Consider the following 22014-nt stretch of genomic DNA (forward strand, 5'->3'; position numbering starts at 1 on the left):
AAAGGATATAATAACATAATATATAACTAATAATAATATATCTAAAATATAACTCATTTTAGTAAATAAAATAAGTGCTCTGTTACAAGTCTAGAGATTAAGGAGTTCAGTGTGCAGGGGGGAGGAGCTGAACACGCAGTGTCAACCGGCGCCTGGACTCTGAGGTCTGTGGGATTGGGGCAGAGCAATCACAGAATCTGGTTGCACAACTAGCACAGTAGGTGGCGATATGCACAAAGAATGCAATTCGCCAAAAAACTAAGAAGAAGAAGAAGGCAGCCTCCATATCAAAACGGAGTAGTGCTACACGAGGATATGTTTGTCAAGGGAGCTTGCTAGGAGTATGTGATAATTGTACTGTCAATTGTTGTAGATTAAACAGATAGATATGCGTCTCCGTAGCAAAGGCGACGTGCCGGTTGGAGAGCTGATGGAGGCTGACTCACGCGCGGAGCTGATTTTCGAGACCCCGCCGCCTGATGTTGTCAGCTCCATCAACGCCTGCTTTGACGAGATCGACAGCACCCTGAAAAAAAGAAGAGACGCTTCTGTGGACAACCATCCTTCAGACAGGTAAGAAAAGACTTGTAGCTTTTCTTGGGAGGCCATTTGTAAGAGTTTGCAGGGTTCCCACGTGTCATGGAAATTCTGGAATATGTCATTTAAATTGAGGTAAAGTTGGTTTTATATTCACAATTTCACTTATTTTGACTTGCTCCTTAATAATATAATTAAAGTATTCTATGCAAATTCTAAATAGTGAAATCATATTAGTAAAATTCTACCAAAGTACAACACACAATCAATAAATAGTGCTTATGTTGTTTTGAAGTCATATTTACATGTGATTTCAGTCCAAATATTCAATGTACCATAGTAAAAAAATATAGGGAGCGTGTCACAAGTTGTCACTGAACGAGTGTGCGAATATAAAACCAACTTTACCTCATTCATTTACTTTTCGGCTAAAGTCCCTTTATTAATCAGGGGTTGCAACAGCGGAATGAACCGCCAACTAATTCAGCATATGTTCTACGCATTGGATGCCCTTCCAGCTGCAATCCATGACTAAGAAACACACTCATTCACACACATACACTACGGACAATTCTCTAGCACATGTCTTTGGACCTGTGGGGGAAACCGGAGCACCCAGAGGAAACCCGCACAAACATGGGGAGAACGTGCAAACTCCACACAGAAACGCCAACTGACCCAGCTGAGGCTCGGAGCAGCAACCTTCTTGCTGTGAGGTGACAGCGATACCCACTGTACCACCGTGCTGCCCTCAGCTTTACCTCATTTCATTTTTTAAAATGTATATTCCAGACATTAAAAGTCAGGGAATTTTATGTGTTTTATAAAGGGTTCCCACTTGTGATGTATAAATGCCTTGAGGTATTTAGTAATGATTTTATTTTTTAATTTATAAGAGTAATTTATTGAACTATGCTTGAGATGGTCAAACCATATGACAGTTTTGAGATTTGACTCAAACAAATGTAATAACCGCAGTTTTCATTACAAGAGGTGTATGGAAGAGACAAATGTTCAACCATTTACTGTATGTTAATTGATGACAATAATAATTATATCTATTTTCATGAAGTGTGACCGTGAAAATTGAATAAATACACTGTCAAGATTGAGGTAAAGTTGGTTTTATATTCGCACATTCAGGTTTTGTACTTAATAATATAATTTCATAATAGTATTCTTTGCAAATTCCAATTAGGGAATCATATTAGCAGCCACTGACTGTAAACATAAATACAACATTGTTCACAGTCAGTAAAATAGTGCTAATGTTGTTTTGAAGTCATACTTGCATGCCATTTTAGACCGAATATTCAAAGTATAATAAACAATATAGCGAGTGTGTCACTGTTCTCAAGTTCTCACTGAACGAATGTCCTCAATTCATTTAAAAAAATGTTTAGTCCAGGCATTAATATCATGGAATTTTGTGTTTTATAAAGGGTTTAAAATTAGGCCTTGATGTATTTATTAATGATTTTATGGTTTTAGTTATTGTTTTTATTTGTAAGAGTAATTTATTAAACTGTGCTTAAGACATACCAGTCATACCATAGGACACTTTTGAGATTTGACTCAAAAAAAAAAAAAATGAATACCAGCAGTTTTAATAGCAGTTTGTAATACCAGCAGTCATAAGACATCTATGGAAGAGAATTAAATGTTCAACCATTTACTGTATGTTAATTGATTATATCCTTTTTCCATCATGTGTGACAGTGAAAGTGCAATATATACACAGTCAAGATTGAGGTAAAGTTGGTTTTATGTTCGCACATTCAGGCTTCCCACTTAATAATATAATGTCACCAGTATTCTTTGCAAATTTCAAATAGTGAAATCATATTAGCAGCCAGTCACCGACTATAAACACACAACATTGTTCACAGTCAGTAAAATAGTGCTAATGTTGTTTTGAAGTCATACTTGTATGCCATTTTAGACTGAATATTCAAAGTATAATAAACAATATAACGAGCGTGTCACTGTTCTCACTGAACAAATGTGCGAATATAAAACCAACTTTATCTAAATTCATTTATAATCCAGACTCAACATTGCAAATCTTGTGATGCGACTATTGCAGAAGCACACAATGCGGTATCAATGCTGAAACGCCATCTTGTGCAGCCCTAATAGAAGCAAATAATGCCTTAAGCTTTGAGATATTGTCACAAAATATACAAAAAAATCCTTGCAAAATCCTGTTTAATGAGCATCAAAACCAGACAAAAAATTGTCCAAAAAAAGTTTCCATTTGTTTAGACCAGGGGTCACCGATCAACTTGCCTCAACACACCTGCCTGGATGTTTCTAGTATACCTAAAGCTGCGGTCACACTTGACTTTTCCTCCCATAGACTTGCAGGTTGCTGCGGTGCAAAGTTCAAGCTTGGTGAACTCTGACCTGCGAAATCGCATCACTTGACTGCGTGAGACCAATCGAGGATCAAAACAGGACCTCTCTGGACATAAATTTAAAGCATGGAGCAATCGCTCGCTTTTTTTAATGTCTAATCACCTTGTTTAATCCCGCCCCTTTTCGCAGCGCCGTACGACAGAATTTCGCACACACAAAGCCCGGTGTGACCGTAGCTTAAGAAGACCTTGATTAGCTTGTTCAGGTGTGTTTGATTAGGGTTGGAGCCAAAATCTGCAGGACACCAGCCCTCCAGGAACAAGTTTGGTGATCACTGGTTTAGACACTTTTAACGACCATTCACACGGGGAGTCAGCATCAACGCTTGACATTTACTTTGAATGGGTGACGTCAAACTTTGCGGAACTGAATTGTGGATCCAAGCGACGTTGCTTGCTGTAGAAGTTGGGAATTTCTCAATTTTTCAAGCACCAACAGAAGTGTCAGCCAATCAGATTGCTTTATGCAAATACCCCAGCTCATACAGTAGCTGATTGTGGACTAATTTCATTGGCTGACGCTGCTGTGACAATTGCGTCAGCCCCAACTTCAGACACGCTCTCCATCAAGCGCTGACGCTGAAGCCCCGTGTAAATCAGGCGGAAGGTTCCCTCCAGCTTCTTCTATGGCTTTGTCATAATTTGCCTTCAATTTAGTTGGTGGTATGTTTTAGAACACTTTGAGATAAAATTAAAGTGCTAAATACATTAAAAAATACTTTAAATATGTAGTTTGTAAATCGTAATATTATGTTTGTCAGTGGTTAACGCTGTCCGGGTGTGACAAGACCAAATAGACCAGGGGTGTCCAAACTCGCTCCTGGAGAGGTGTGTTTAAGCAAGTTGGAGCTAAACTCAGTAGGACACTGGCCTTTCAGGACCGAGTTCGGACCCCCTGGTATAGACAGAATTGACCGCAGTGTATAAGTGTGTGTACGCGAGCTTGTATGGGTGTTTCACAGTATGGGGTTGTGGCTCGAAGGGCGTAAACATAAAACATATGTCGGAATAGTTGGTGGTTCATTCCGCCGTGGCGACCCTTGATAAATAAGGGAGTAAGCCGAAGAAAAATGAATGAATGTTATGTTTGTAATATAAACATATTTTCTCAAGTACTGTATCTTTTCTTCTGCGTTCTTCTCTACAGTGACTCTGAAAGCCTGTTTATAACACAGTCTGTGACGAAAGCAGTTCACACTAAAAGACGACCCCAATCATCTAAGAAACCATCCTCCATCTCTGATGATTCCGGTTATGTGAGAGAAAGGAGACTCTCTGAGAACCAACAGACTGAATTTGAAGGGGAAAGCAGAAGTCAACCTTCTTCATGCCGCAGAAAATCACGATGGGAGTTGTATGCCCCTGCTCGCAAAGCTACTTTTCCCTTTTTGATGAAATCTTTAAAAAAACAGCATCTGCCCATTAGGAAGCACCAAATTCTGGAGGTTGTGTTTTATTCATGTGCTGTTTATGCATGTCATTTTATTATGTATTTTTTATGTATAATATATTATGATATTACTGTTTAAAGAGCCCCTATTATACATTAAAAAGCGTCATATTTTGGTTTTGGGGGTCTCCAACAACAGGCTGATATGCATGCAAGATCAAAAAACACTTTCATTGTCTTATAATATGCATTTATTTTTACCTAATTATCCCAACGACTCCCATATGATTCATTCAGTGATTCATTTGTTCCCAAACCCCTCCTTAGCGTGATGCTAATCTGCACTGATTGGTCCGATGACCCAGTCTGTTACAATTGGTCTACTGCGTTTTGCAAAATGACAAATGGCAGACGATCACGTGCTCACATACACGTCGAAATCAGTAAATAAAGCGGGATGCGCTGCATTTTCAACATAGTTTTAGGCGCGATATGAGAATATAAATGGGTAACCAGATACAGTACAAGCCGTGTGGAGTGATTAAGAGTAACAAAACACAAGTCAATACACGTTTTGCAAGCTAACAAGGAGGCAACCATTTTAATCGCGCTTAGGTTACTTACACTTGTGAAATGGAGGTAGGAACTGATCCATGAACTGTGTACTGTAAAGTTCCTGTCAAGCTCTGACAAAGTCCCATACATCAATAGTCTTTTCTGATCCTTCCTTTAACATACAGCAGATGAATCCCCCGTTGTAAGCGTGTACATTATTGGCTATAATGCTATGGTAGTTTTGCAAAAATAATCTTCACTGACTCTTCACTAGGCATGGGACGATTACTGTTTTCAAGGTATACCACGGTTTGAAAAAGTCAAGGTTTTAAAACCACCAAAATTTTCTGTAATACCATCCCTAAGGTATGCGTAAGATTTTTTTATTTACATATATATATATTTTTTTTTTGAGACAACAGTATCTCCAGCAGAAAATATATCCAAAGATGCCGTTCTAAATTGTAAAGAAATCTGTGTTTTTGAAACTAATGAAGACAGCAGAAGCCAATGATTTATTGGAATTATTCATCCTGACATGTTTGTCTTATAAATCTTATAAAAAAGTAATATATTGTGTTCAAAGGGGAAAAAAGTTTTTGTTTTTTAACCAGACATTTAAAAAGAACTTATTTTAGAGCAGTGATCACAATACTGTGATACCGTGCTATTTTTATCCAAGGTTATCATACCGTCAGAGTCCTAAACCGGCCCATGCCTACTCTTCACAGCCTCATCTTTATATAAATAACACTTTCCCTCACTCCTCAGAGCACAGTGTCTTCGCGACATGATTCAACTGGGATCTTCTACAGAGTGTTTGTCTTCCTTTTTTTTTTTTTTTTCTACAGTGTTTGTGGCCGGGGGTTTCAATTTTCCCGGGTCTGTGCGCGCATTGGCTAAAGATTCGTTACATCGACAATTCACTTAAACCACTCAGAGTCGACTCTTTTATATATGAATCAATAGTTTCAAACACGGCGCACTTTCAGATTTAAGCTTTAGCTGGATATTTCATTTCACTTAGAGCTGTGTTACTGCATGGAAAGTAATTTTCAAAAACCCATAATGGGGGCTCTTTATTTATTTATTTATTTATTTATTTATATATATATATATATATATATATATATATATATATATATATATATATATATATATATATATATATATATATATATATATATATATATATATAATTTAATGATGGTTGTTAAATTATTTATTTGTATTATGTGTTTGTTTTATTTATTTTTTTTAGAATTCAGAAGTTGGTGGGTTCTTCAAATGTATTAAGAAAATCAAGACGGATAGTGTGAAGATGGGAAAAGAGATCAATCCAAAATTGTTTCAGTCTCCGTAAGTCCTAATAAAAAACAAGCCAAACACACAATTGTACATTTACATTTGACCATTTTTAATTTAAATACTGTAATTTTAGGATAAGTGATTCGTCAGAGGAAGAGGACCAAAATAGTGAGCATGACGTCAAATCAGTGGTATGTATTTTCTGTGGAGTTGTTAAATAATGCAATTAGAGCTGCACGATTCTGGCTAAAATGAGAATCACGATTTTTTTTGTTTTGCATAATCAAAATCAAGATTTTTTTACGATTCTGTAGATGTAAAATAAAGGTTAATATGAGTCAGCTATTATTATTGTGATTCTCAAACATATGGTAAAACAACAGTAATAATATTAGGCCTAAGTATAGCTCTACTGTTGGTTAAAATGCGACATTTTGTATAGACTTGCGATGGTGGATTTGAATAGACTTTAACTTTGTCCTGTTTGTTAATTCACAGTAAAGTGATGACATCGGAATATAACTATTCATAATTCTGAAGTTGAATTATTATGTTTGAGATATATGCTTGTAATTTGTCATTGACAACATTATTAGATCATTTTATTCACTGTTAATATGAGTCATTTGTCAATATCAGATTCCCTTTTACATTATATTCAACATTATATAGGCATTATATATAGTAGTTATACTGACCCAGTAAACATTTATTTTCATGCACAACACTTTGGCCCTGTTTACACTGCCAGTTAAATGTGACCCAATTTCGATTTTTTTGCTTATATGTGACAGATTGGATCTGTTCTATGACCGTGTAAACATGAAAAATGCATGTATTCGGATATTTAGAGATCAGTTTCAGGCCTCCTTCATATGTGCAAATAAATCAGATATGTGACAATGCGACTATCATGTAAAGAGGCAGATCGGATATATTGAGGTGTTCCATTTTGTACGTCATTTAACTTGCGACACTGTGGTATTTCTCCGCGGTTTAATGATGTAGAAGGAAGAGCGTGTGTGGAGATGCCGACAGGGTAAACAACAACAATAACGGAGAAAACACTGGGAAGGAAAGTGGTCAGTCGCCACAATTTGCTCCCATTAAACCTGAGATCTCTCTCATACCCACAAATTTCTCTAAACGGTGGAGGACACCATATATAAACCATAGTTGCAAAGCTGCGATGACGTCCCTTTCCCTTCACCTCAAAATCGTTTTAAAGTTGGGTGAAGTTCGTATATTACGCAGAGCTAAAATCAAGACTTCTTCCATCGTGGCTAGTGTGGCGCAGATGCTAGAAGCCGCATTTACGCATGCGCAACACCGTAAATTGTATGGCAAGTGTAAACGCATGAATCGGATATGGGTCACAATTAAAAGAATGTGTAAATGGACAGGCAAAATAAATCAGATATAGGCAGCCAATCGGAATTGGGCATCAAGACTTGACAGTGTAAACCGGGCCTTTGTGTTTGCTATGAAAGAAAAAACATGTCAAATGTTTGTCGTAATCATGACTCTAAAATGCGATATGATTATTTAAATGATTTGCGCACTTTCGGTTTCACTTTTCACTGCCGAGTGCGCTCACGTCATGGCTGTCGTAACTTTGAGTTCAGTTTGCAACAAACGGAACGTCATTTAAAACATTATTACCTGTTATTAACAGCCTACGCAGGTTCTGTTTACTAATGTAGACACCATTGGAGGTAGGGCTGTGCAATTTGGGAAAAATATCTAATTTCGATTTGATTTGCGATTCAATTTAGTAGTAAAGCTTCAGCTTAATATTCTGCATCGTATCTCCTTACTGCTAAAATGCAGTGAGTGTTAGTTAAAAAAAGGAACTTAAAAATATTAACTAACTCCCAACTTTTATTCAAATTTGTTTATAAATATTCTGAAATTTAAACACAAATTTTTCTTTAGAGCAAACAGTAGTGAGGTATGGCGTTAGTTATCTCCTGCTGCCTTCGTGATGTTTTTTCATAAGGTGTAACAGCTGCAAACAACTCTGAAATTGTACTTTGCTGTTGCTCGCTACTAGGTTGAGTGTTATTAGCAATACTTTTAGTTGACATTTTAGCAAGACATTCCTCATATAGCCGCCTGTGGTGCTTTTTTTAGGTGTTGGTTGTTGTATTTCCTCATGCTGTGGCAACAATTCTGCGACAGCTCTTACATATGACCTGTTTTTATTCGGTATCTGTGACTTTGAAACCAAAATATTCCCGTATTACTGATGTCCTGTTTTTCTATGATATGAATTCATCTATTAATGCTTCTGAAGCAGCAGACGCCATCATCCTACTTGTCGGTGCTTTCCTGTTTGTTTGTTTGTTTGTTTGTATTATTGTGGGCTTTCTGCATAGTTCGGTCGCGCAATTCTGATTGGGCAGAACGAAAGTGTGCTCACTCGATTTGCTAATAAGACTGTCACACACAGACGGCAGTGACGCATTTGCTCTGGGTGGAGAAATTATATAATACATATATATTTCATATTGCAGCCTTTTGCGATTAGCTAATTGCAACATTACAAATCGCGATTGCGATTAAATTTTGATTAATCGCACAGCCCTAATTGGTGGGCTGGAGCGTGTCCTTTTACTAGCAAACAAACATGCGTCTGTTCATGTGTGATTTTGCGGCCGTGAATACATCATTACATTATGACAGAAATTACATTTTGGGGTAAATTCTACCTTATAAATACAGTATGCAAGACTTTTAACAACATTTGAAGGTGTCCATGTTGCTGAGCAATATATGTAAAACAATGTGAAGACTTATGCTTCTCTTCTGACCTTGAAATTATAATTGGCTGAATCGTAGAAAAGCTGAATTAAGATCACGTGGAGGGTCGAATCGAGATCACAGTCTTTTTTTGATTAATCGTGCAGCCCTAAATGCAAATATGATTTAGGTTTGTGTTCAGTACTTACTTTTTTTACATTTAATTTTGAGATTTTTTTATTATTATTAATTAATATCAATCTGGAACTTGCAATTAAAAAGAATTGACAGCAATACCTACTATACTATATAATTTATTGTATTTTGTGATGTATGGGTGTTTTCCATCTATGTAGTTTTGAATTGCCTTATGTAGGGTAGGCAAAAGAGCTCAGTGTGCTGGAAATGATGAAAACTCAAGTTTAAAAACACCAACAAATTGGGAATACAGCAGTTTAACAACACAACCATATATACAGGAGTGTGCTGTAAATACAGAAACAGCTTCTGCCCACTGTAATTATAGGATCTTAATCTCTGCCCTAAATGTAATTTTTTTTTAATTATTTGACACTGCTGATTCTCTTGAAATGACGTCAACAGAAATGTTTTTTTTTTTTTTATTTTTTTTTTATAAATGTCAGTATCATGGCAACACTACCCTGCTTTCAGATTATTATTTTTACCTGACCTACCAGGTAAAACCTACCTGTTTTCTGATTTATTATTTTTTTTAATTATTTTTTTTTTCCTGAAGTTACCTTTTTTACCAAAAGTTTCTATTGTTTCAAATTGCTTACATTTTGTTATAATATTCCTCACAGTAGGGATTGCAGCGACTAGTCGACTTTAATGCTCTGCTGTGACACCCTTTGATTCGACTAGTTGCGTTGCGCAGATCACATTCTTGCAGTCACTATCAAAACGCTAAAATATGTGTCTGAGCATGACTCTGACAGAGTATTAAGGCTTAATTTTATAGCCTTTGTCTATTGTGCGTTGTGTTGTTTTGAAATTTCACATGTATCTGTGTGCTGACAGCGTATGCATGACTTCTGCGCTGAAATATCTGTTATTGTTACATTAATAGTATGTGCAGCGAACAATGTGTTGACTGCATGTATTTAGCAGTTAAACTAGCCCGTATTAATAGCATTATTATCAAAATGAAAGTGTTGACGGTGCATTTGTTTTGCATTAAAATTAGTCATTGGTAGTGTTGCATTTTATTTGCAACGTGTCATGAGCTGTTAAACAGCGTGTGTATATATTTCCTGCAAATAAATAGCAAATTGTGGCATGCTGGAAAGCATTTGCGTCTTTTTTGCGTTTTTTTTAAAAAAATTTTATGATGACATCACCAGCATCTAGTCGAAGTCGATAACAAATTCGGCTTCCAAAAATCTAAAGTTGTTCATCCCCTGCCTCACGGTTGACTAATTGAAAAATTAGTAGTGAGGAAACGTCATGAATTTGCTTATTGCACAGGTGGCAACCTATTACAGTACAACACCTGAATTCACTGAGAGTGTCCTATTCTTTCACAAATGGTTGTATAAAGCTTGATTTATACTTTCGCCTGGCGCAGCATCGCACACCTCTGCTGACTGCGCACGCACTTCACGAAATGGACGAGGCTTTTATACTTGACGGACTCGCCGTTGTGATATTCTTTAAAACGACAGGGGCGCGATCGAAAGAAACTGACCATAAAGTCAGACAGATAAACAGAGACGTAGAAAGTTCCCGGAACCACGTCATATCATTAATATTATTCAATATTTTTTAATTAATTATTTTTATAAATTATTTGAATGATTGAGGATTTTTTTTTTTTTTTATAACCATTCTAGATTTTTTTAATCCAACTTTGATGCATCATTTGCTTTTGTTCATATCTCGGACGGTTCTACCTATTAAAGTTTATTAAAATATTAATGACAACAGAACATGGGTTGCTCTACAAATATATATATTTTTATTATGGCGAGAATAAAACCAAAAAAAGCACACTTACTAAAAAATACAGATTTTTTATTTTTTTTAGATTTAGCTCGCTCCATAGTTCACACATTACTGTCTGGCTAGTTTCTGTCTTATGCTAAAAAGGCAATTATCCTGACCATTATCACCAATAAAGTCTAGAAAAACAGGCATCGGTATATTAAACTGATAGGTTCATATATGCCTTTCCAGTCATCAAAGAAATAATTTGTTCCTTAATTATAGTTTTGTAAATATTAAATTGTTTTAAATTCAAACTTGTAACATATAGATCAGTGTTAAACCTATGACTGGTGGAAAAACATATTCTGTAATTGTGTACCCGGGTCTTCACGTTTGCCATGGACTTATTTGGCTTTAAGAAACTTATTCCTCAGGTTTTTCCAAACTTTTTAACAAAAACTTTCTTCCTTTCTGTCTGCTGTCTAGCCAAGAACTATTGTTCATCTGGTTATTTCTATGATCATGGATCATAAGGATGTCTGTACAGTCGTACCTGTTTCAGACAAAATCTCTTCAAAGTGGTTCATATTCAAACGCGGCATCGTGCGCGCTGTTTCTTCGAGTCTCAAAAAAAAACATGCGCTCCGCTGGCCGAAATCATGTCATGCACACCCAAAGCGAACCTCCGCAAATTCCGCGATGACGTCACTTTGGCGCGCGCACTCAAGCGAACTAGCGGATGCATCGAGTATTAACCAGGCTTAAGCAGTCTGCATGCTTAGATACTTGATTTCATACACCTAACTTAATTACTTGGAGCGGTCCCCCAAAGTGTAGGCAATCTAGTGTTTTACAGTGTTTTCACGCCTGCCATATTTAGTTCGGTTGAATCGCACTAGAGTTCGTTTTTCCTCTTGGTGGGAAGACCCAAACGTAAAAAGTACTACGCCTTTTTGGACTAATCCAGCTGCCGTATTCTGATACGCTGTGCATTATGGTATGTGGATGAAAAATATCTGTTGACAGAAAAAAAATATTTTTAAACTGGAGAGAGAGGGAAAAACATTACCTGATGGATCCTTGGTAGTATTTCCAAACGTTGAATATGTTTAGCATAAATTAATTCACGGCTCCTCCTGAAGTGACTTGCGATGCGCCTTCGCCGTTTGCAATGCGTTAAAACATTGTTTTCCAGCCACAATTCATTCTCGAAATGTGTAGTTTATCTAAAGTGATTTATACAAACTATGTAGTACACTATGACCAGGGATACAATCAGCCAACACAGTCGTCTTATCTATAGTAAAAATTGAAATTTTGTGTCTGCTGGTTTGTTTACTTGCGGGAGTTTCATTGGCATCTTCCCGCATGTTAAATCTGACCCATCAAAAAGCTGTTTAGGAAATACATTCAATAACATCTGGCCAATGACTGATGTGGATTTTGTCACATGACTACATTTTGGCTCTTTTCAACTGGTTTAGACCAAAGCAATCAGTATGGTGTGAAACGGACCCCAAAACGGCAGAAAAATGCTACAATGTATATTTGTTGCCCTTGGTCCAGACCAAATGAACCGAACCACAGATGTGAAATCACCCTTACATAATAAAAGTTTCATAAAACAATTATCATGGTTTCATAAAATATATTTCATACATTTTATAACAATACAGTAATCAGTTGTTTTCGTTTGGCTTTATTTCAGGATAAAGCCCTTTTTGTTTCAGGTTCCAGTAGAGGAATCAGCTTAAACTGGCTCCCAGACTTTATCAGTAAGAGAAGGACTCTGGAAAACCATTTATCAAATGGCATTGACAAGGAAAAAAAAATCAAACAAATAGCCGAGGACGAAAGTCGAAACAGATATCTAAGGAAAGTCAAGGCATTATCAAAATCATCCCAGGTGTCCGAGAAACCGGAAAAACAAGTAACGCATGAGGTTTTAGCTTCGTGTTCAGATCATGAAGATCTTGAGATTGTCGAATGTGCTGAAAATTTACATGAAGATCATAAAATGGTTATTGAGGAGACACAGAGGCACACTGTAGAAGAAGCATCAGCTCATTTGGAGCACAAGGATGCCCTTAACTGTAAAAATCAGCCTGATGTTGACCAACCCAATGAAAGCAATTTCATCTGTCCACCCCAAGGGGGAGATATTTCTACACGGAGTGATATTCAACAGACTGACAGTGACATCGGCTCAGATGATTTATTCAGCCCATTTAACAGTCCAAAACGAGACAATCAAATTCCTAATACTACATCTATTACAGCAAACGTGGAGGAAAGCCATCAGGACAGTGATGTGACACAGATAGAGAGTGAAGGACAAAATGTGTCTACATTTACACAAGAAACACAGAAATGTTTTGCAAATGAGGAATATGACAGTGATGAAACGCACATAGACACTGAATCTTTGTCCAAGCTTGAGCCAAGAACACCAAACAAACCGTTTACCAGTACTAAACACCCTGAAATCCCAAAGTTGAGAGTCCAAAGTCCAAAATTACCCTCAAGACAAGCAGAGACTGTGAATGTGGAAATATCTCCTAAACATTTACCACTATCTAATGTACCATTAAGTGAAGTTAACTCAAGTTCATTTGAAACTGCTATCGTAGGTCAACAAAAACCAATGGTTGAGACTGAAACCGATAGTCCGATGTTTACAAACACTGGACTGAGTTTTCTTAAACGAAAAAGAAAGAGAACGAAAGATAAAAATGATAAAAATGCTGCTGCTGATTTCAAACAACATGATACCAGCAGAGATGTTGGTCAGATAGTGAGTTGTGAATGTCCAGGTGATGACATCACAGGACTTAAAACGACACCCATAGAGAACATTGAAGCATGTGGAGTGGAACATGAAATGGCAATTGGGGAACAAACCAAAAGATTGGGTTTACAGTCAAAGGAGCTCTTGGAGAAAAGTGCTTTATCTACAGTCAACAGTGTTAGCACAAAGATTAAGAGGGACAAGATGACAAAGCATAAGGTAAAAGATTGTGAGGATACAGAACCTGCTGTAGAGAATCAGTCAGTTGAGACTTTTGAGACTGAGCTGACACACAAAAAAGCAAATAAGAAGAAAAAGGACAAAGACAGACTAACAAAATCATATCCAGAGGAAAATGTTACAAACATCCAATCAAATGAAGCACTCGACTCGGCAGAGTTGAGAGTAAAAGGAGTGACTCAATCAAGTCAATCCCTTAACACTGATCAACCAACATATGTACAGGAAATTACTGGTGCAACTGAATTAAATAAGAAGAAGAAACGGCATAAGACAGATGACCCTCTTTATGAATCTGTTGGTCTGGATGTTACCTCAGCATCTCAGTTTGATGTTGGTTTTAGAATCGATGAACAACAGGAAGGTTTGGTTACTGAAGAAGGCAAGACAGATGAACATTTGCAGGGTAAAACATTGAAGGTTGCCAAAGGCGAAAAGAAAATTCAGAACGCAAGTTTTCAAGTTGATCACGTCATTGGATTGGATAAACAAAGATCAGATAGTGGAGCAAAACCAGCAAATTTGGATTCATATGGCTTGGAAAGCTTAACGGCCAAAAAGAAGAAGAAGAAAAAGCACAAGTTAAAAGAGAAAACTGACCCCAAGCTTGATTTTGATATAGACAACAATGTGCAATTGTTTCAGTCTGATGAGTTACAAACTACAGATTCTGTGTTTTCGGACAGCACGCATACCAATAAACGGAAAAAGAAGAAATTGAAATGTCAAAATGACACTGATCAGAGTTCAGATTTGAAACAACTGCACACTGTCGACAATAAATTACAAACTATTGATTTGCCAAAAACCAATAAACACATGGAAAGAACTGGAGCTAGCTCATCTGATGCACTTTTGGAGCACATGGATGATAGACCTCCGGGAATGAGAGAGAATAACACAATTCGGAACGATCAGATTGAGCATTTACAGACATCAGAAGACGTGACAAGATGTTCATCACCCAGGTTAAGCTCAGATAAGAAAAGGGAGGAAACATCTGTTGATCCAAATCTGGATGAAAGTTCTGTGTTTCAGTTTGATGGGTTGGACAAGGCTGCAAATGAAGAGCGGACAACTACACAAAACGCCACTAAAGAAAAGCAGAGCGACGAGATTTCCTCAGAACATTTGGAAAATAGTCCAGCAAGTTCTCCATCTCAAGTTGAGAACATCGCAAATGTCAATTCTTCTGTGCTTTTAGATCACACACTCATCAATAAACTAAGAGAGGGTCAATTAAAAGGGCAGACCTACAAGGAGCTTGCTTTAGCTTTTGGATTGAAACAACTGTGCATTGTTGTCAATAAGTTAAAGACTACAGATTTGCCAAAAACCAACAAAAACATCAAAGGAACAGGAGTTGGGTCATCTGATGAACTTTTGAAGCACACAGATGATAGACCTCTAGAAATGAGATTGAATAACACAATTCAGACCAATCAGATTGAGCATTTACAGACATCAGAAGACGTGATAAGACGTTCATCGCCCAGTGTAACCAGATTAAGCTCAACAAAGAAATGGATGAAAACCTCTATTGTTTCAAATCTGGATGCAAGTTCTGGATCTAAGTTTGATGGGTGGAAAAATGCTTCAAAAGAAGACCGGACAACTCCACAAAACAGCATTGAAGGAAAGCAGAGTGATGCCATTTCCTCAGAAGGTTTAGAAAATAACCCAGCACATTTAGTTTCCACTCATAAAAGTGAGGATGCAAGTCCTTCATCTCAAGTTGATAACGTTGTTGGACTGCAGTCAGATGCCAATTCTGTGCTTTTGGACCACACGCATAGTGGTAAACGGAAAAAGAAGAAGAAGAAGAAGCATAAATTAATAGAACAAACTGACACAGAGCTTACTTTAGAAATTGATGACAATGTGCAGGCATTTCAGTCCATTGAGTTACAAACTATGGATTTGCCTTCAAAAAGAACTACAAATAAAAAACACAAAGACAGAGAAAGAACAGGAGTTAGCTTATCTGATGCAGTTTTGAAGCACATAGATGATGGTCCTTCAGAAATGAGAGAGAATAACACAATTCAGACCAATAAGATTAGGCATTTACAGACATTAGAAGAAATGACAAGATGTTCATCACCCAGATTAAGCTCAGAGAAGAAAACGAAGAAAAAGTCTGTTGATCCAAATCTGGATGTGAGTTCTGGGTCTCAGTTTGATGGGTCTAATGGGACGGCAAAAGAATACAGCAAAAACAGCACTGATGTCAGTTCTTCGGACAGCATGCATACCAGTAAACAGAAAAAGAAGAAGCAGCAGAAATTAAAAGAGCAGGAGAATGTAGAGTCTGGTGGGGACAATGTTCACTCTGGTGAGCTGGATCAATTCAGTGAGTTACAAATAACAGAGTTGACAACAAAAACAAAAAAGAAGAAAGATAAAAAGAGGACAAAGCAAGCAAATGTAGAGGAGAATGGTGTAAAAGAAATCTTGTCAAATGAAGCTTTTAAAGCTTCTCAGACTGATCAACCTGAGCATATACAGACCTCTGAGGAAATTACACAAGATCAATCACCTAATGTAGCTGCGTCAAAATTAGCGAAGAAGAAAAAGAGAAAAACAAATAAGACTAAAGATCCTCAGTGTGAATCCATTGATCTGGATTTGAGTTCAGCAACAGAAGAACGGACAACTATACAGCACCAAACTGAAGAAACACAAGGTGATGACAATGCTGCAGAACTTTTGGAAATTAATCTAGCAGGCTCAATAAAGGTTTCCAAAAAGAAAAAGGAGAATGCCGGGATAATTCAACTTGATAACATCGTTGGATTGCAGTCAGGAAGTTCCACAGACGTCAATTCTTCTGAGCTTTCGGACAGCACACATAAACACAAAAAGAAGAAAAGGAAGAAATTAAAAGAGCAGGAGAATGTAGAGGCTAATGCAGACGATGTTCATTCTGTTGAACCAGATCAATTTGGTGGGTTACAAATAACCAAGATGACAACAAAAAAGAAACATAAAAGTTGTGAAGAAGAGAGTGGTTTAAAATACATTTCATCAAATGAAGCTTTTAAAGCTCCTCCGACCAATCAGCTTGAGCATATAGCGACTTCTAAGGAAATTACTCTATGTCAATCACCTAATGTAGCTGCATTAAAGTCAGCAAAGAAGAAAAGGAATGAGACACCTCAGTGTCTGGATGCGAGTTCTGTGTCTCAGTTTGATGATGTTAAAAAGCGAGCAAAAGCAGACCAGACACTTGCACAAAACAGCTCTGAAGAAATGCAGAGTGCTGATATTTCCTCAGAAGGTTTGGAAATTAATCCAGCACGTTTAATAAAGGTTTCCAAAAAGAAAAGAGAAAATGGAGGTTCTCCAAATCAAGTTGATAACATCATTGGATTGCAGTCAGGAAATTCCATAGACGTCAATTCTTCTGAGCTTTTGGACAGCACATGTACCGATAAACAGAAAAGGAAGAAATTAAAAGAGCACGAGAATGTAGATGCTGATGTGGAGAATGTTAATACTGCAGAGACAGATCAGTTCAGCGGGTTACAAATAACAGAGCCGACAACAAAAAAGAAAAAGAAACATAAAAGATGTGCAGAGGAGAGCGGTTTAAAAGACATTTCATCAAATGAAGCTTTTAAAGCTCCTTTGACCAATCAACTTGAGCATATACAGATCTCTGAGGAAATTACTCGATGTCAATCACCTAATGTAGCTACATTAAAGTCAGTGAAGAAGAAAAAGAAGAAAAGGGATGAGACTGAGGAATCTCAGTGTCTGGTTGGTTCTGTGTCTCAGTTTGATGATGTGAAAAAGCAAGCAAAAGAAGACCAGACACTTACACAAAACAGCTCTGAAGAAACACAAGGTGATGACAATGCTGTAGAATGTTTGGAAATGAATCCAGCAGGCTCAATGAAGGTTTCCAAAAAGAAAAAGAAAAGAGAGAATGCTGGTTCACCATATAAAGTTGATAACATTGTTGGATTGCAGTCAGGAAATTCCGCAGACGTCAGTTCTTCTGTGCTTTCGGACAGCACAGATACCAATAAACACAAAAAGAAGAAAAGAAAAAAATTAAAAGAGCAGGAGATTGTAGAGGCTGATGTGGACAATGTTCATTCTCCAGAGCTGGATCAGTTCAGTGGGTTACAAATAACCGAGATGACAACAAAAAAGAAAAAGAAACATAAAAGATGTGCAGAGGAGAGTGGTTTAAAAGACATTTCATCAAATGAAGCTTTTAAAGCTCCTCCGACCAATCAACTTAAGCATAAAGCGACTTCTGAGGAAATGACTCAATATCACTCACTTAATGTAGCTACATTGAAGTCAGCGACAAAGAAAATGGATGAGACTAAGGAACCTCAGTGTCTGGTTGGTTCTGTGTCTCAGTTTGATGATGTGAAAAAGCAAGCAAAAGTAGACCAGACACTTTCACAAAACAGCTCTGAAGAAACACAAGGTGATGACAATGCTGTAGAATGTTTGGAAATGAATCCAGCAGGCTTAAAGGTTTCCAAAAAGAAAAGAGAAAATGCAGGTTCTCCATATAAAGTTGATAACATTATTGGATTGCAGTCAGGAAATTCCGCAGACGTCAATTCTTCTGTGCTTTCGGACAGCACAGATACCAATAAACACAAAAAGAAGAAAAGGAAGAAATTAGAAGAGCAGGAGAATGTAGATGCTGATGTCGACGATGTTCATTCTGCAGAGCCGGATCAGTTCAGTGGGTTACAAATAACCGAGATGACAACAAAGAAGAAAAAGAAACATAAAAGATGTGTAGAGGAGAGTGATTTAAAAGACATTTCATCAAATGAAGCTTTTAAAGCTCCTCCGACTAATCAACTTGAGCATATTCAGACTTCTGAGCAAATGACATTAAAAACAGTGAAGGAAAAGAAGAAAAGGGATGCCACTGAGGAACCTCATTATGAATCTGTTGATCTGAATGCGAGTCCTACGGAAAGTACTACAGAAGCCAATCAACTTGAGCATACAGCGACTTCTGAGGAAATTACTCAGTGTGAATCACCTAATGTAGCTGCATTAAAGTCAGTGAAGAAGAAGGAAAAGAAGAAAAAGCACGAGACTAAGGATCCTCAGTGTCTGGATGCTGGTTCTGTGTCTCAGTTTGATGATGTCACTCGGTTAAAAAAGCGAGCAAAAGAAGATCGAACAACTACACAAAACAGCTCTGAAGAAACGCAGAATGATGAGATTTCCTCAGAACAACTGGAAATGAATCCAGCAGGGTTAATAAAGGTTTCCAAAAAGAAAAGAGAAAATGGAGGATCACTATATCAACTTGATAACATTGTTGGATTGCAGTCAGGAAATTCCACAGACATCAGTTGTTCTGTGCTTTCGGACAGCACGCATACCGATAAACAGAAAAAGAAGAAATTAAAAAAGCAGGAGAATGTTGATGTGGACGATGTTCATTCTGCAGCGCCGGATCAATTCAGTGGATTACAAATAACCGAGATGACAACAAAAAAGAAAAAGAAACATAAAAGTTGTGAAGAGGAGAGCGGTTTAAAAGACGTTTCATCAAATGAAGCTTTTAAAGCTCCTCTGATTAATCAGCTTGAGCATATAGCGACTTCTGAGGAAATTACTCAATGTCAATCACCTAATGTAGCTACATTAAAGTCAGTGAAGAAGAAAAAGAAGAAAAGGGATGAGACTGAGGAACCTCAGTGTCTGGATGCAAGTTCTGTGTCTCAGTTTGATGATGTGAAAAAACTGGCAAAAGCAGACCGCACAACTACACACAACAGCTCTGAAGAAACACAAGGTGATGACATTTCCTCAGAACGTTTGGAATTAAATCCAGCACATTTAATAAAGGTTTCCAAAAGGAAAAGAGAGAATAAAAGTCTTGGATTGCTGTTAGAAAACACTGCCGACCCCAATTCTTCTTTGCTTTCGGACAGCACATGTACCGATAAACACAAAAAGAAGAAAAGGAAGAAATTAAAAGAGCAGGAGAATGTTGATGTGGACGATGTTCATTCTGCAGAGCCGGATCAGTTCAGTGGGTTACAAATAACCGAGATGACAACAAAAAAGAAAAAGAAACATAAAAGATGTGTAGAGGAGAGTGGTTTAAAAGACATTTCATCAAATGAAGCTTTTAAAGCTCCTCAGACCAATCAACTTGAGCATATTCAGACTTCTGAGCAAATGACATTTAAAACAGTGAAGGAAAAGAAAAAAAGGGATGCGACTGAGGAACCTCATTATGTATCCGTTGATCTGAATGCGAGTCCTACAGAAAGTACTACAGAAGCCAATCAACTTGAGCATATAGCAACTTCTGAGCAAATGGCATTAAAAACAGTAAGGAAGGAAAAGAAAAAAAGGGATGCGACTGAGGAACCTCATTATGAATCCGTTGATCTGAATGCGAGTCCTACAGAAAGTTCTACAGAAGCTAAATTAAATCCCACCAAGCACAAAAAGAAGAGGAAACAAAGTTTTTCTGGCAATCACGATGCTAATGAAGCCCCTGAGATGAAGAGGAAGAAGGAGGACAGAAACTGGTTGAGTTACAAATGGAGGTGGAAAGTTCTGAAGTTGAAATCAGAAAGAGCCTGATGTTGAAATCACCTGAGACCATTCCAAAGAAACCAAAGGGTGTCACAAATAAGCAAATGTGTAGTACATAGGTCTCAAACTCAATTCCTGGAGGACCACAGCTCTGCACAGTTTCTCTCCAAACCTATCAAACACAGCTGATCAAAACAATCACGGTGTTTAAAAGAGTCTTGGATACCTTGATAAGTTGGATTAGCTGCGTTTGTTCAGGGTTGGAGCAAAACTCTGCAGAGCTGCGGCCCTCCAGGGATTGAGTTTGAGACCTGTGGTATGGTATAGTTTTGAACCAGAAACCATACAAATTAAGAGAACTGACTCTGTCAAACAGGGTTGTTTGATAGCAAGATCCTACAGATATAAGAAAGAGATGGACGACAGAAAATATAATAAGAAAATAAGGAAATTTCCATGAACACTGACTCGCCTACAGGAGTAAATTCAGATTACACACCCACAATGACCTGAAACTGAAGCAAAGGTGCCTGGACAGGTTGTGTTCAAACTGAGTGTCTTGCTAATGTCTGTGTTCAGTTTCACAGAAAGCATGATGCATATGAAGAGAATGACTTAATGATAGAAACCAGGAAAGGAAACAATAGAGTTATCGTTCAACAAGTTATTGCATAGCCAAAATTCTCAAATATATATATATGTTTGCAGTATAACGGAAGTATGCCATTCATAATAACGATAGTGTACCTGCAGAGAGTGAACAAATGGGAGAGACCATGTAAAAAACAATTAGCTATCGGTTGATAGGTTCTGGTTTTAGACTACAACAACAGAAAAATGAGCCATTAGTTTTTAAGAGTAATTATTAGTGTAAAATAGAATTTCTGGTAATGACAAATGGTCATGATTGATAAATATAAAAGCAGCAAGGTTATTTTTAAGCCATTTATTTTTGTAATATTCTGTTTGGTTTCATTTCGATGGAGATGAAATTGACAGTTTTGACATTGTACACACGAGTGTGCAATATCGTTGCTGATGTTTTGTAGATTGACCCGTGATCTTGTTGATCAGTGGATTTGTTATTTAATTTTTTTTTTTTATAATAATTGTCATTCAGTTCATTTTTCAATGTTTTATTGAATTGTTCATTCATTGTGTAGCCAGAGCAGAGTTTTTTATTATTATGATCAGAGTATTTTTGTATAACATGAGTGTTTCGTTGGCGTTATTGTGCCCTTGCTAATTTGTACATTTCTATTGACACTTTATGGTTACTCTGCAACAGAGAAATAAAACGACAGGTTTCTGCTCATGTGAAACTGACCTGTTTTTAGTTTATTTCTTTGGGTTTTTTTTTTTTGTTTTTTTTAGACTAGGTCCCTATTAGGGTTGCACGGTTTCACCGGTACTATTGTAGTACCGCGATACTATGGCTCCAAAATACTGGCGGTGATGCTGTAGTTTGTAAACGATAGTATCGTCATTAATGGTTTATCTACAATAAATAATGTTGCATGTGTAAATGCCATTAAAACGCTCACACG

At 37.2% G+C, this 22014-nt stretch overlaps 1 protein-coding gene across 1 annotated transcript; it reads left to right on the forward strand.

Moving 5' to 3' along the window:
* The first annotated feature begins 264 nt into the window (after positions 1-264).
* On the forward strand, positions 265-21807 carry pho (phoenix). The gene is made up of 5 exons (XM_056458655.1): positions 265-573; positions 4102-4399; positions 6161-6258; positions 6341-6398; positions 12605-21807. The coding sequence occupies exons 1-5, from the start codon at positions 389-391 to the stop codon at positions 20513-20515; spliced, it is 8550 nt and encodes a 2849-aa protein (XP_056314630.1). The 5' UTR covers positions 265-388; the 3' UTR covers positions 20516-21807.
* Positions 21808-22014: the final 207 nt, after the last annotated feature.

Source organism: Danio aesculapii, chromosome 5, assembly GCF_903798145.1.
Source record: "Danio aesculapii chromosome 5, fDanAes4.1, whole genome shotgun sequence".
NCBI classification, from domain to species: domain Eukaryota; kingdom Metazoa; phylum Chordata; class Actinopteri; order Cypriniformes; family Danionidae; genus Danio; species Danio aesculapii.